At 37.7% G+C, this 16,178-nt stretch overlaps 1 protein-coding gene across 11 annotated transcripts in view; it reads left to right on the top strand.

Moving 5' to 3' along the window:
- Window positions 1-10,476, top strand: part of ARHGEF9 (Cdc42 guanine nucleotide exchange factor 9) — a 418,109-nt gene extending 407,633 nt beyond the window's left edge. For all 11 annotated transcript variants that reach the window (XM_021080634.1, XM_021080633.1, XM_021080635.1 and 8 more), the window contains one exon: window positions 7,179-10,476. In XM_021080634.1, coding sequence (XP_020936293.1) covers window positions 7,179-7,360 — 182 coding nt within the window. In that variant the 3' untranslated portion in view covers window positions 7,361-10,476. The remainder of the gene's footprint in view (window positions 1-7,178) is intronic.

Raw genomic sequence — 16,178 nt, 5'->3', positions numbered from 1 at the left:
ATATCAATGAACAGATCTTCTAGACAGAAAGTCTTTAAGGTAACAGTGATCTTAAACAATACAAAAGAACAGTTAGACTTAATTGATATTTTTAAGACATTATGCTCCCAAAAAATAAAAGAATGCACATTCTTTTCAAATGCACATGAAACATTCTCTAGGATGTGTATTCTGTTTTTGCATCCACATATGAGATCACAAAACAAGCCTCAACAAATGTAAGGGTATAGGAATTATTTCAAGCATCTTTTCTGACCATAATGGCAAAAAAACCCTAAGAATCAACCACAGAAAAAGAAACAAGGAAAAAAAAATGATTACATGGAAAATAACAACATTCTATTAATAAAATGGGTCAATAACAGAAACAAAGAGGAAATTTAAAAATACATTGAGACAAAGGACAATGAAAACACAACCATATAAAATTTATGTGGCACAGCAAAACAGTTCTTAGAGGGAAGTTCCTAGTGATACAGGCCTTCCTCGAAAAAAGAAAGAAAGAAAGAAAGAAAGAGAGAGAGAGAGAGAGAGAGAGAAAGAAAGAAAGAAAGAAAGAAAGAAAGAAAGAAAGAAAGAAAGAAAGAAAGAAAGAAAGAAAGAATACGAAAGAAAGAAAAGGAAGGAAGGAAGGAAGGAAGAAAGAAAGAAAGGAAAAAATATCAAGCCACCTAACCTACTACCTAAAAGAATTAGAAAAAGAAGAGTAAACAAAGTCTAACATCCACAGAAGGAAAGAAACAATAATTGTAAGAGAGGAAATAAAAAGAGATTTTAAAAAGAATAGAAAAAAAATCAATAAATCCAAGAGCTGGTTCTTTGAAAAGGTAAACAAAATTGACAATCCTCTGGCCAGGCTCTCCTAAAAGAAAAGAGAGAGGATCCAAATAAAATAAAAATGAAACAGGAGAAATAGCCAATACTGCAGAAGTACCAAAAACCATAGTGGAGTACTGTGAAAAACTATTCCAACAAATCGGACAACCTAGAGGAAATGGAAAATCTTCTGAAAATGAGGAAATAGACAATTTAAACATACTAATCACTAGAAGTGAGATAGAATCTATAATAATAATAACAATAGTAACAATAATAAACAACTCACTGCAAACAGAAGTCCAGAACCAAATGGTTTCACTGGGAAATTCTACCAAACATACAAAGAACTCATACTGATCTTTCTCGAATTCTTTCAAAAGATCGAAGAGAACAGAAAAGTCATTCTCCCAAAGTCATTTGGAAAATCATTCTATGAAGCCACCATCACCCCGATAACAAAACCAGACAAAGACAATACCAAAAAAGAAAAGTAAAGGACAGTATCTTTGATCAATATAGATGCAAAAATACTCAACAAAATAGTAGCACACCAAAACCAACAACAAATTAAAAAATAATCATATACCACAACCAAGTTGGATTTATCCCAGGGTCACAAGGATAGTTCAACAAATGCAAATGAATCAATATGAAACACCACATCAACAACAGACAAAATCCACACGATCATTTCAATACATGCAAAATAAGCATTTGATAAAATTCAACATCCTTTCATGATAGAACTCTTAACAAAGTAGATATAGAGGGAACGTATATCAACATAATAAAAGCTATTTATGACAAATTCACAGCCAATATAATACTCAATGATAAAAAGCTGAAAGCTATCTTACTAAAATCTGGAACAAGACAAGGATGCCCATCTCATCAAGGAAGTCCTAGCCATAAAATTAAGCTAAGAAAAAGAAGTAAACTGTATCCAAATTGGAAAGGAAGAGGTAAAATTGTCATTATATGTAGATGACATGGTACTATATATAGAAAACCTAAAGACTCAACACAAAAACTACCAGAACTAATAAAAATTCAGCAAACTAGCAGGATACAATAATAATATGAATAAATCTGTTTCCTAACTTTACACTAAAAATGAAATATTAGAAGGAGAAAATTAAAAAAAATCAATCCCTTTTAAAATCACATTAATAGTTCTGCAAAGAAGATGTACAGATGGCCAACAGGCACATGAAAAAATGTTCAACATCAGTATTATTAGAGAAATGCAAATCAAAACTACAATAAGGTACCACCTCACACCAGTGAGAATGGCTATCATTAACAAGCCAATAAATAACAAATGGAAAGGGTATGGAGAAAAGGGTACCCTTATTCACTGTTGGAGGGAATGTAAATTGATACAAACACTATGGGAAATAGTATGGAGGTACCTCAGAAACTAAATATAGAACTACGATATGATCCAATCAATTCCTATGTTCTTCGCAGTGCTATTCATAATAGCCAAGACATGGAAACAACCTAAATGTCCATTGACAGATGAACTGATTAAGATTTGGTACATATATTCAGTGAAATACTACTCAGCCTTGAAAAAGACAAATTAATGCCATTTGCAGCAACATGGATGGAACTAGAGATTCTCATACTAAGTGAAGTAAGCCAGAAAGAAAAAGACAAATACCATATAATATCACCTATTTGTGGAATCTAAAATATGACACAAATGATCCCATATACAAAACAGAAACAGATCATGGCCAAGGAAGGAGAGGAGAGGGAGTGGGATGAACAGGCAGTTTGGGATTTTAAGATACAAACTGTTATATTTGAAGTGGATAGACAACAGGGCCCTACTATACAGGATAGGGAACTGAGTGTAATTGGGTCACTTTGCTATTCAGAAATTGAAGAAACATTGTATTTCAGCTATATTTTAAAAAATTAAAAAATAAAGTCACATCAAAAATAAAATACTTAGGAATAAAGCTGACCAACGAAATGAAACACTTATACACTGAGAACTATAAAACATTAATAGGGGAAATTGATGATGACAATGAAATGGAAAGATATTCCATGCTCCTGGATTTGAAGAATTAATATTGTTTAAATGGCCATGCTATGTAAATCTATGTATAGATTTAGTGGGATCCCTGTCAAATTACCCATAACTTTTCTCATAGAACTAAAACAAATAATTCTAAAATTTATATATAACATAAAAGACCACAAATTGCCAAAGCAATACTGAAGATAAAGGAAAGAGCAAAAGGCATGACCCTCCCAGACTTCAGACAATACTACAAAGCTACATTAAACCAGCATGGTATTGACACAAAAACAGTCATATGGATCAGTGGAACAGAATAAAGAGCCCAGAAATAAACCCACACACCTATGGCCAATTAATCTTCAACAAAGTTGGCAAGAATATACAATGGAGAAAAGACAGTTTCCTTACCAAGCAGTGTTGGGAAAATTGGGCAGCTGCATGTAAATCAATGAAATTAGAACACACTGTCACACCATACACAAAAAGAAACTCAAAATGGCTTAAGATTTAAGTATAAGACATGATAGCACACAACTCCTAGAAGAGAACATTAGCAAAACATTCTCTGGCATAAATTGTACCAATGTTTTCTTAGTTCAGTCTTACAAGGCAAGAGGAGTAAGAGCAAAACTAAACAAATGGGACCTAATCAAACTTATAAGCTTTTGCACAGCAAAGGAAACCATAAACAAAATGAAAAAACCTGCAGAATGGGAGAAAATAGTTGCAAATGATGAAACTTAAAAGTGCTTAATCTCCAAAATACACAAACAACTCATACAACTCAACAACAAAAATGCCCCATTGAAAAATGGGCAGAAGACAAATAGACAGAGAAGACCTATGGATGGCCAGTATGCACATGAAAAGATGCTCCACATTGCTAATTATTAGAGAAATGGAAATCAAAACTACAGTAAGGCACCACCTCACACCACTCAGAATGGGTATCATTAAAAAGTCTACAAATAATAAGTGCTGGAGAGGCTATGTAGAAAAGAGAACCCTCCTACACTGTTGATGAGAAGGTAAATTGGTACAGCCACTATGAAAAACAATATGAAGGAGTTCCCTTGTGGTGCAGTGGATTAAAGATCCAGTATTGTCTCTGCAGTGGCTGGGGTCACTGCAGTGGTACAAGTTCAAACCCTGGCCGCCAAAATTGCACGTGCTATTGAGTTCAGCCAAAGAGAAAGACAGTATGTAAGCTCCTCAGAAAACTAAAAATAGTGTCACCACATGATCCAGCAATCCCACTCCATACAAAACTAATTTGAAAAGATACATAAGATACATGCGCCTTTATGGTTCATAGCAGCACTATTTACGATAGCCAAGACATGGAAACAATCTAAATGTCCATTGACAGGTGAATGAATAAAGACGATATGGTATGTACACACACACACACACAATGGAATATTAGTCATAAAAAAAGAACAGAATAATGTCGTTTGTAGCTACATGTATAGACATAGGGATTATCATACAAAGCCAAGTAAGTTGGAAAGAGAAAGAAAAAACCATATGATACCACATATATGTGGAATCTAAAATATGATGTGAATGAACTTATCTATAAAACAGAAACCTATTCACAGATTTAGAGAACAGTGTTGTGGTTTCCAAGAGGGAGAGAGTTTGGGTAGGGATAATCTGGGAGTTTGTGATTAGCAGATGCAAACTATGTTATATAGAATGGATAAAAAACAAGTTACTTCTGTATAGCACTGGGAACTATATTCAATATCCTGTGGTAAACCATAATGGAAAAGAATGTGAAAAAATAATATATATATATACAGATACACACACACGTGTGTGTGTATATATATATATGAATCACTTTGCTGTACACCAGAAACTAACACATTGTAAATCAACTATACTTCAATAAAATAAACTAAAAATGTTTTAGAAATCACATGATCATCTCAATAGAGACAGGAAAAGCATTTTACAAAATTCAACATCCTTTCATGATAAAATCTTTCAGTAAATCATATACAAGTACTGTACCTCAACATAGTCAATGACTATCATGACAAGCTCACCTCTAATAACATCATGTTCACTGATGAAAGGTTGAAAGCTTTTCCTCTAAGCTAAGACAAGGATGCCACTCCTTACGACTCCTATTCAACATAGCTTTGGAAATCCTATCCAGAGCAATCAGGCAAGAAAAAATTGACTAAAATCAGAAAGGAAAAAGTCAAATTGTCCATTTTCAAATGGCATGATATCATACATAGAAAATTCTAAAGATTCTTCCAAGAAATTATAATATTATAATAGCAAAGACATTCAGTAATGTTCGGGATACAAAAATCAATGTACAAAATCAGTTGTTTCACTAACAACAAATATCCAAAAGAGAACTTAAGGAAACGATCCCCTTTGCAATAGCACATAAGAGTAAAATACTTAGGAATGGGTCTAACCAATATGGTTCAAGATCTGTGCATTGAAATACATTTGACATTTATTAAAGAATTATAAGCAAGTGGGACTACATCAAATTTAAAAAGTTTCTGCACAGCAAGAGACAATCAACAAAATGAAAAGGCTACCTGAAGAATAGGATAAACTATTTATAAACCATATACCTAATAAAGACACACACACAGAGAGATAACACACACTGTGGAATATTAATCAGCCATAAAAAGAAGGAAATCCTGCCATACTATATAACTTCACTTATATGTGCAATCAGAAAAAAAAGGCAAATTATAGAAAACAGAAAATAGATTGGTGGTTGCCAGGGCTGGGATTGGAGAAACTGGGGAGACATTGGTCAAGGGAACAAACTTCTAGTTATAAGATGAAGAAGTTCTGGAGATATAACATACAGTATGATGAATATAATTAACAATATTATATATTTAAGAGTTGGTGAGAGTGCTGGTTTTTTTAATTTTATTAAAGTATAGTTGATATACAATGTTGTATTAGCTTCAGGTTTACAGCAAAGTGAATGTTATACATACGCATGTATCCATTCTTTTTTCCTGTATATATATTATTACAGAACATTGAGTAGACCTCCCTGTGCTATATATTAGGTCTTTTTTACTTATCTACGCTATATATAGCGTAGATAAGTATATGTATATATTAATTGCAACCTCCCAATTTATACCTCCCCCAGTATTTCACCTTTGGAAACCATAAGTTTGGTTTCAAAATCTTAAGTCAGGTAAAGACAGATACCATATGAGATCACTAATATGTGGAATCTAAAAATGATTCAAAAGAACTTATTTGCAAAACAGAAACAAACTAAGAGAGTCATTTTTGCTAACCAACCTTATTGTGGTAATCATTTCACAATATATACATGTATTGAATCATCACATTGCACACCTTAAACTTATGCAATAATCTATGTCAGTTACATCTCAGTAAAGCTAGAAAACAATAAGAGCAAAACAAAACCAAAATACTGGCTTTTAGAAAACAGAAAGACAAAGACAAATACCATATGATATCACATAACTGGAATCTAATATACAGCACAAATGAACCTTTGCACAGAAAAGAAAATCATGGGCTTGGAGAATAGACTTGTGGATGCTTTGGGGGAGAGGGAGGAAGTGGGAGGGATCAGGAGTTTGGGATTATTGGATACAACTTGGAATGGATTTACAAGGAGATCCTGATGAGTAGCATTAAAAACTATGTCTTGATACTTATATTGCAACAGAACAAGGGGTGGCGGGAAAATGTATACATGTAAGAGGAACTTGGTCCCCATGCTGTACAGCAGAAAAAAATTAAATAATAAAACAAGAAAAAAAAAAAAGAAGTGGTTCCTTCCAGTGGTTGATATGATATATAATGGCTTAATATGATACTGTTTTCATGGTAATGGGATTGAGTAATCCAACAAAGGCAACCAAAGAAGCTATTATGTTGAAATTTCAGACACTGACAAGCAGATGAGGAAGGCATTTTGGAGCAGCAGAGAGAGCATCCTTGCATTCTGAATGCTGTGTGCCTCTGCCTGTTCTGTTCTGAATAGGATTGCCATATATACATGACTATATATAAAATATGTAAGTAACGAGTACCCACTGTATAGTACAGGGAAATCTACTTAATACTGTATAATAACCTATATGGGAAAAGAATCTAAAAAGGAATGGATATATGTATGTGTATAACTGATTTACTTTGCTGTACACCTGAAACTAACACAACTTGGTAAGTCAATTACACTTCAGTAAAATTTATTTAAAAATGGTAAGTACTGGGTGATTTGAGAAGCCCACTGCTACTTAACTTATACCATTCCCATTTGGTCTCCCATCTACTCTAGGTGTCAACGCTGGCCGCTCCGTTCCTCCTTCCTACCCACCACCGCAGGACCCATTAAACCAGGGGCAGTACCTGGTCCCTGATGGCATCGCTCAGTCGCAGGTCTTTGAGTTCACCGAACCCAAGCGCAGCCAGTCACCATTCTGGCAAAACTTCAGCAGGTTAACCCCTTTCAAAAAATAATACCTACAGGGAGGCAGATAATTTTAAATTAAAGTAAATAACATTATATTTATAGATGGACCTTTTTTCGGAGAAGCACTGTTGAAATTTATACACACACGCACAAATACATACACAGACCCTTGAGTGTACACACACACACACACACACACACACACACACACACACACACACACACATTCACATACTCAAGCGCGTGTGTGCATAGAAGGACCAAAAATGTTTTCTGTTGTTTTGGGGAAGTAAAATCTGTAGTTGGTAGGAAGAAGTACCAATGACTTCCAAATATGTGATCCCTTCTTAAAAAGTTTTCCATTATTGCCCTGCTGCCCCCCTCCTCTTTACTTTCAGAAATTGACATTTCTATTTGTTCCTTTTCTTGTTGAGATAATCTTTTTGCTCTCCTGTGATTGATTCATTGACTTGTCATTATTACCATAGATGTGTTTGTATTGTTTTTTACTTTCCTGATGATACTTATGTTGATGACTTTTGAATTTAATTTGATGTGCTGGAGTTTGGGAGTTCCAAATTTCTTTTTTCCCTTTTAATTTTCACTGGATTGAGGGAGGATCCCCTTTTTCCTCTCCCTCAACTGACCATCTGCGAATGTTTCTGCAACCCTGCAGTTGCCCCAAATAGCCTTTTCCTTGCATCTTCTGTCCTCAGTCATGCCAGTCTGGACATGATCTATTGTGCCCTGTGACATAACTGCTCAATATTTCTATTGCTTTCACTGTATTTTAGGTGTTGTAGAGGGATCGAAACTAAGCAGAAGCAAGGAGTATCAGAGAATGATGCTGGAGAGGACTTCTGTTTAGGGAACATTCTGCATTTGGGCTGCTTCTTCTCCTACCAGTGGGGGGTCCCATGTTGCAGCACTGCTGGGTCTTAATAGTTTTATATCTGGGGTCTAGTTTGGGTCAGTTATTCTCTTCTTCATGCTGCTTCGGTTATAGTGTTTCTTCTAGGCTTGTCCCTCCCCTACCATAAAAAAATCTGAGTTGGAAGCAAAGAGGCTAAGAATCTGCTTCCTAGAGGAGGGATTCAACTGCCTCCAGCATCAAGTATGTTTAGGATGGGGTTCCCCAATGCAATCAGTTCGGAAGCCTGTTTGTACCTGCTTCACATTTGCAGATTGTTTAGGCAGCATTGCTAGGAGTCTGTGAGAAATCAAGACAGCGCCCACCTGACCAAGATCATCAACTATCTTCAAATTACAGACCTGGACAGGATCCAAGGCTGACAGTAATCTCTTATAGAAAAGAACAAAGACGGGCATGGAAATAGCCTCTGCCCAAGATATGTACCTGTAGTTCCTAACACTGAAGTCACGTGAAACTTACCCCATTAAACAGATTGCATGGATAATCTTCCATGACTCCTTACACCCCCTCTCCCTGTCTTCCTTCTTTATCCTGCTCTCCTGTCACAGGAGGATTGCTGGTATAAGCATAGTTAACACACTTATAGCACTCAAAAAAATGCCCTGTTTCCAACATTTTCCTATCCCACAACATTTGAAGCAAGCAAGTGAGGAGCCGAGGGGACTTTTCCTTCTGGAGAAAGGATCTGAGGCAGAGATGCTACCCTCAGTATCATTTTGTGTAGGCTTTATACTTGGGGAAAAAAAACTAACTTCCATCACAAAGAGGCAGGCTCCCTATGGGTACAGTACCTATTCTTCCTCTCCATATGGCCCCTTGAGTGAATAGACCTTCAATAGCAAGGAGGATGGAGTACAAAGGAGTGAGGATGGGTCCTACTAAGGAGAGCCATTCTAGTGAGGAATCTGGAGATTGTGAATCTGTCCTGGATATCGTGGGAGAAGACTTCATCATGAAAGAACCTCAGCATAATGAGCAGAAATTACGGCTGTATAGGACACTCAGCATAGCTGACTTGATCGCTGCTCTATACCTCCTGACCCAAACCAGGACCTGCCCAGCCTGGGAAGTTTTCCTCTATGGAAATCAAATTGTAAGCTGTTTAAGATCCCATTCCACAACAACCAAATCAGGCTTGAGGAGCAAGCCAAGGGTAAGCCTAAGCTGGGCAGAGTGCCGGGGCTCGGGACTGGCCACCACTGCTCAGCGCATGACCCAGTTATTTAAGACCCCTTGGCAAGGAACCTCGTACCCAGCACCTAAACTAAAATGGCCTCCGTGGCAATCATAATGTTTTTCAATGGCTGTGTAGGCCTCCCTTGAGTATACATCCTTTTTCTACTTTCCATTCCTTCCCACCAGGCTTGGCCTTGACATATTTCCCCAGGGCATGGGGGCACACCAAGAGAGGATGCTTAGATAAGTTCCTGCATCTACATCTTCTTTTGGCCAAGCTCCCTCATCCCCCACCCCACTCCCCTAGGCTGTTCATAGAGATCCAGGATCAGGGATTATCATCTCTTCCCACCCACTTCTCATCCACCCAAACCCCTGGCCTCATCAGATGCAAATAACTTGTGAAAACAGTAAGATAACTTGTGAAATCAGTTCACCATTGGTTGAAATATTCCCCTAAGCTATGGAAGCAAAACGGATCAGCCTCAAGGGGAGCCCAATTACCTGGGCTCATGTTCCAAGCCTATTCTCTATCCCCACACTAATGCTATCCCCAAGACATTTGTAATATCTGTTTCTGCATGACCCAGAGCTTCCCTTTCCTCAACTCAATGAGGCCTGGATTAGCTCTACAAAAGGTTTTACTAGTATATTCTATGGGTCCTTCTGTGGGATGGTCCTAACATAGAAATCCAACTTCTCTCTCTATCCCTCCTTCCCTTCTTTGTATGTGTATATCTCTAAAGGATTTTTAAAGACAGCAACAAGAGAGTTCTAGCAATTCTAGCGTGAAGCCAAATAGTGAACTTTTAGTGCTTTGGAGATGGAGTGGGCTGGGGTGGATGGATGGGCAACAGTGATTTTGATTACCCCTGCTGCTCTGCATTTGCCAGTTTATTTCATTTCTTCTATCTGACTGTTTGACCCTGTCAAACAAGTGTCAAAATTGTGTGTTTTAAAAAACAATGTTTAACAAAAAATATGATGTTGTAATGACACAAAGCCTTATGAAAATATTTATGGAGTTCAATAAAAGAAGTAAAAAGACACCTCCAGGCATAGCCCTTGTGTCATTTTGTGTGTGTGTGTGTTTTACCAATTGCATAATAAAGGCAATTTTCCTCGTTCATAGCTCATTCTAGCCTAGTCTTGGCCTGCCAGCCATGTCATAGGCTATTGGTGATCTTCCATGTCCTTTCTAGAAGAGTATTGTACAAGAACCAAATTTGATCTTATAACCAGGGTAACTTTAAATGTTTTTATGAGTGGGACTGTCCTTCATGTCACCTGGCCCTTTGATAAGACTTGAAAGCCTGTTCCTGACCTTGCTCCTTTTCTTTACAGCTGCAAGTCCAGAATCTACCCTGGGCACTCACATGAGCTTAAAATCTACTTTTTGGACCTAACCAGAATCCGTATCATTTAGGAACACCCCACCTCCAGTTCTTTCCTAATGCTTCCAGTCCTGTCTTCTCAGAGGTAACATATTCCTTATCCATTCCTCAAAGTGGGTAGAGTGACCTTATTGTTTCTTTCATCATGGTGTCTCTGCACATAGATGTTCCTTGCTTTACACAAGGCTCCCATGTGGTGTTTTATGCTGCCCATCAAAGACACAGTAGTTTGTATGTTCTGACACTACTTCATCTGCCTTTCTCCAGAAGAACTAAACACTGACTCCAATAAAATGCTAAAAGTGTCCAGATAATTGTTCCAAGCTACAGTGTTGGGATGAAGAGCAGACATTGTGTCTCTGGGTTAGGGTATGAGCCCTATGTAGGCCTTGTGGATGCCCCCCACCACAAGGATTTGAATAAAATTTTGATTAAACCCTTTACTTCAATAACCTTTAGCCTTTATCCATTTCTTAGCTCTTTGCTCATTCAACATCTTTCTCTACTGTCCTCACCATTTATTTTTTCCATGGGGCCTGCCATCTCTCCATCAAACTCAAAAGACTTAGTTCTCAGCAATCCTTTCTGCATCTTGCCAATTCCTAGCTTCTCAAGCATCTGGAGGTGAATCTCAGTTACCTCCTTCAGAACAAGAGGACTGTAACTGCTCTTGTGCTCCTTGAGTACCTTCTGAGGATTTTAGAATGGAGAGTTGGGGTCTTACACCCTGAGATGCATCTGGTTCTCTCTCTCTCTCTCTCTCTAAAATCAAACATGCCTCATTCCAGAAGAATAATTTCTGAAAACCCCATATGGTCCACATGATAAATCTGGCTCTACTACTTACAAACTTATTTGCTGAGACCATTTGACCACTTGCTGCCTCAGTTTACAAAGTATCCTATATTCACTGATGAGAGTGCTGCTATATTCATTGATGAAAGTACCATTTGCCTCTCTAACTTCTAAGTTTCCAATTTGCCTTCTCTATTTTCTATTTTTCTCCCCTTGATTGAGGTCAGAAGGGGCAGTGAATTTAAAGTATCATTTTCAATGAAACTAGAACATACCCTCACACCATGCAGGAACATAAACTCAGAATGGCTTAAAGACTTAAATGTAAGACAAGACACCATCAAAATCCTGGAAGAGAACATAGGCAAAACATTCTCTGACATCAACCTTACAAATATTTTCTCAGGACAGTCTCCCAAAGCAACAGAAATAAAAGCAAAAATATGTCAATGGACCAAACTGACAAGCTTTTGCACAGAAAAGGAAACCAAAAAGAAAACAAAAAGACAGCTTACAGAATGGGAGAAAATAGTTTCAAATCATGCAACTGACAAGGGCTTAATCTCTAGAATATACAAACAACTTATATACAACTCAACAGCAAAAAAAAAAAAAAAAAAAAAAAAAAAAAAAAAAAAAAAAAAAAAAGCCAGCAACCCAATGGAAAAATGGGCCAAAGGCCTGAATAGACATTTCTCCAAGGAAGAGATACAGATGGCAAACAGGCACATGAAAAAATGCTCAACATCACTGATAATTAGAGAAATGCAAATCAAAACTACCATGAGATACCACCTCATACCAGTCAGAATGGCCTTCATTAATACATCCACAAATAACAAGTGCTGGAGAAGGTGTGGAGAAAAGGGAACCCTCCTGCACTGTTGGTGGGAATATAAGCTAGTACAACCACTATGGAGAGTATGGAGGTGCCTTAGAAATCTATACATAGAACTACCATATGACCCAGCAATCCCAGTCTTGGGCATATATCCAGAGAAAATGTTCCTGGAAAAAGACACATGCACCTGCATGTTCCTTGCAGCACTATTCACAATAGCCAAGACATGGAAACAACCCAAATGTCCACTGACAGATGATTGGATTAGGAAGATTTGGTATATATACACAATGGAATACTACTCAGCCATAAAAATTAACAAAAGAATGCCATTTGCAGCAACATGGATGGTACTAGAGACTCTCATACTGAGTGAAATAAGTCACAAAGAGAAAGACAAATACCATATGATATTGCTTACATCTGGAATCTAATATACTATACAAATCATCCTTTCCACAGAAAAGAAAATCACAGGCTTGGAGAATAGGCCTGTGGTTGCCAAGGAGGAGGGGGAGGGAGTGGGATGGTTTGGGAGCTTGGGGTTAATAGATGAAGACTATTTCCTTTGGAATGGACTAGTAATGAGATCCTTCTGTGTAGCACTGGGAACTATGTCTAGTCACTTATGATGGAGCCTGATAATGTGAAAAAAAAATGTATACATGTATGTGTAACTGGGTCACCATGCTGTACAGTAGAAAAAAAATAAAAGGTAAAACAAAAAATAAGAATAATAAATAATAAATATATAAAAATAAAAATATCTGCAAGACCTATGCAAGGAAAACTACAAAATATTTCTGACATATTAAAGAATATTTAAATAAATGTAAAGATATTCCACATTAAAAGAATAAATAAAGTATCATTTTCAGGAGGACTTCAAAGGGGAGGGCCACAAGGCCCATTAATGTCATCATGTGAAGGGTGATTATGATGCCTTCTGGCTCTACTTTCCTCAGGATCTTCTGGGAGGCTCAGAGGTAAGGAAAGATGTCTTTGTGGTGTTCTCAGATGGCCAGAATTTATCCCGGCTTCCAGGAAAGGCCTCTTTCTATAACAAGTCACCTCTGGTTATCTCTATCCTGGGAAAGCTCCCAACAGGTCTATGGTAAGTTTCCTTATCATATATAGGGTTTCATTCTATCTTTATGACAACCATTTGGCCATGGGGTTATTAACCACATTTCATATAAGAAAAGCCTGGGGCTCATTTAAAGTGGCTAGTTAAAGTTACCCAGCTAGTGAGTATCGTTTACCCATTCTCCAACCCCCTTCAATCTGATCTCAGAACTATTCGTTTTCAGAGTAATCCTGGGGGCAGCATGGGTTGAAGGGAGTTGGAAGCAAGAATATAGAATAATTTTATAACTAGCATGTGAGTAAGTGCCACTCTCTGTACTTTGTTTGAGAGTCCTATCTCTTAAATTTTCTAACCTGGGCTTCTAATAGGTGACTATAGCCATAAGTCACTTTGTGTCTAATACCAAGAGTGAATGGGAGGAGGCCCAAAGTTTCTGCTATTGGCTTTGGCTTACTTTAGTGTTTCAGTCACTGAGGCCACCACTCTGGTACTTAGCCCACTTAGCTTTTGAACCCTTTGGGATTTCCTTATTTATGTTGACCTGCTTATACTTTCTCTTCTGTTCTGAACAGGGTATAGGACTGATAAGTTAGATCTTGCTTGCCCAGGACTTTACTGACCAGGCCTAATATAATACAGTGAAACTTAACAGTATTCTCCCAAGTCCCACCACTTGCAGGGCAGTGGTTCTGCCTAGTCACAGGTATATTTGGCCAGCTAGGTTTGCAGCACAGTTGGAGAGGGATGTTTAGAGGTTAAATTCATGTCCCTTGGAAGCACACTATTCTCATTCCATCTCTCCCATGTCTGACTTGGACTGTGGCTTCTGCCTCCAATAGGCCATGAGTATAACACGGACAATGTTTTCTCATCTATTTGGGGAAGAGTAAAAGAGGAATGGTACATGGCCCTTAGTTCTTCAGAAGCTTCTATTAATTCTACTTACCTCACAAATAGGTCATTTAAGGCAGCATTCTCAGCAAGGTCCATCTCCACAAAAACCATGCTGCCAACCAGCTGAATTAGATTCAACCTAAATATGTAACCTGGGACAGGCCTTGTGGTAGGTACATGAGGGATATACTGAGGTAACTAAAATAAAATCTCTATCTATAGTCACTCAGAGTTTAGTGAGAACACATAAACATGGGCCATAACAAAGATGAATGGGGCCCTGAGGGAACTCAGGGAATGGAACAGTTAATTCTGATTGAGGAAGATCTTTGTAATCAGTCAGGATAAGTTTGGCTACAGTAACAGATATTCCCACAAATTTCAATGGCTTATCATGCAAGAATTTGTTTCTTGCTCATATAAATCCTGCTGTGTGTCCAGGTGACTGGGACAGCTGTCATCCATATGATTGAGAGTACACAATCTAGGCTGCTTCTGCCTTACTACAACTTCATCTCAGCACATACTTCCATAACTACTACAGCTAGAGACAGAGACCCCTAGATTTTTTCTTATCTACAGTTAAATTATCTATCCAGAACTTATCATATGGCCTCACCTAACTTCAAGGAAACAGAAAACTGTAAAACTCCTACAAACTCAGATGGGCAGAAGAACTAAATATGTATGAACATTAGAAATCTCTACCAAAGAAGGAAATGTTTGTACTAAGTCTCAGAAGACAGGGAAAATTCTACTGTGTTGTGAAGGTCAGAGGAACTGAGAAGTTAGGGGAAAGAGTCCACACAAGATAACCCTCCCTTCTGACATCAATTAAAAGTCCAAGGGTCTTAAATAACACCCCTAGGCTTGATAAATCACTAGAAAGACTCACAGAACTCACTGTTATACTTACAGTTATGGTTTATGAAACCTAAAGGATACAGATTAAAATCAGCCAAGGAAGAAGCACAGAGTGGAGTCCAAGAAATTACCAAATAGGGAGCTTCGGTTTTATTATCCCTGTAGAGTCAAGAAAATGTTACTTTCAGCATAGGTATATGACAATATTCATGGAGTGCTGACATGAAAGAGCACTCAAGCTTCTAAGTATTTTGTTGGGGCTCCATCATTGCCCTTGTGGCTGATCCCCATCTCCAGTCTCCTCAGAAGTCGAGCTGATGCAAGGTAACCCAGAGCCCCCTACCCTAAATCTCATTGTTATTCTGACCAAAAACCCAACCTAAATAACATTGTTGCACTAGCAGGTGACACAAGTCCCCCAGGCAAACAAAAATACTCTTTTCAGATATAACATTCCAAAGGCCAGGATCTGAAGTAAAGCTCAGGACTCTCTTTGAGCAAGGATAAATTCTTTACTGCACACATGTGGGAAAGGCATGGGGCAGAGAATAGGAAGATTAATAGAGCATAGGCCAAGTGGATGGAATAGCATAACTAAAATCCTGATAAAGTCAAATTGAGTAAAATACCTTGTATATAATTTTGTATTCATTTATTTATTAATCCAACAAATATATACTTGCATACCTCACACTTTCTAGGCTTTGGGATATGAAGGTGAACATATTGGATATGAACTCTATCGGCATGATGCTTATGGAATGATAAAGCATCCTTAAGTGCAAATTCCTTTGTAAGTGTGTTCCTGGGAAGAGAGATGGGAGCTTCCAAGCTCCGGCAGCAAACCAACCACAAGTAGAGCTGCAGTAAGACACTTCCT

Source organism: Sus scrofa, chromosome X, assembly GCF_000003025.6.
Source record: "Sus scrofa isolate TJ Tabasco breed Duroc chromosome X, Sscrofa11.1, whole genome shotgun sequence".
In the NCBI taxonomy this organism is placed as follows: Eukaryota; Metazoa; Chordata; class Mammalia; order Artiodactyla; family Suidae; genus Sus; species Sus scrofa.
This window is presented reverse-complemented; position numbering and strand designations above follow the sequence as displayed.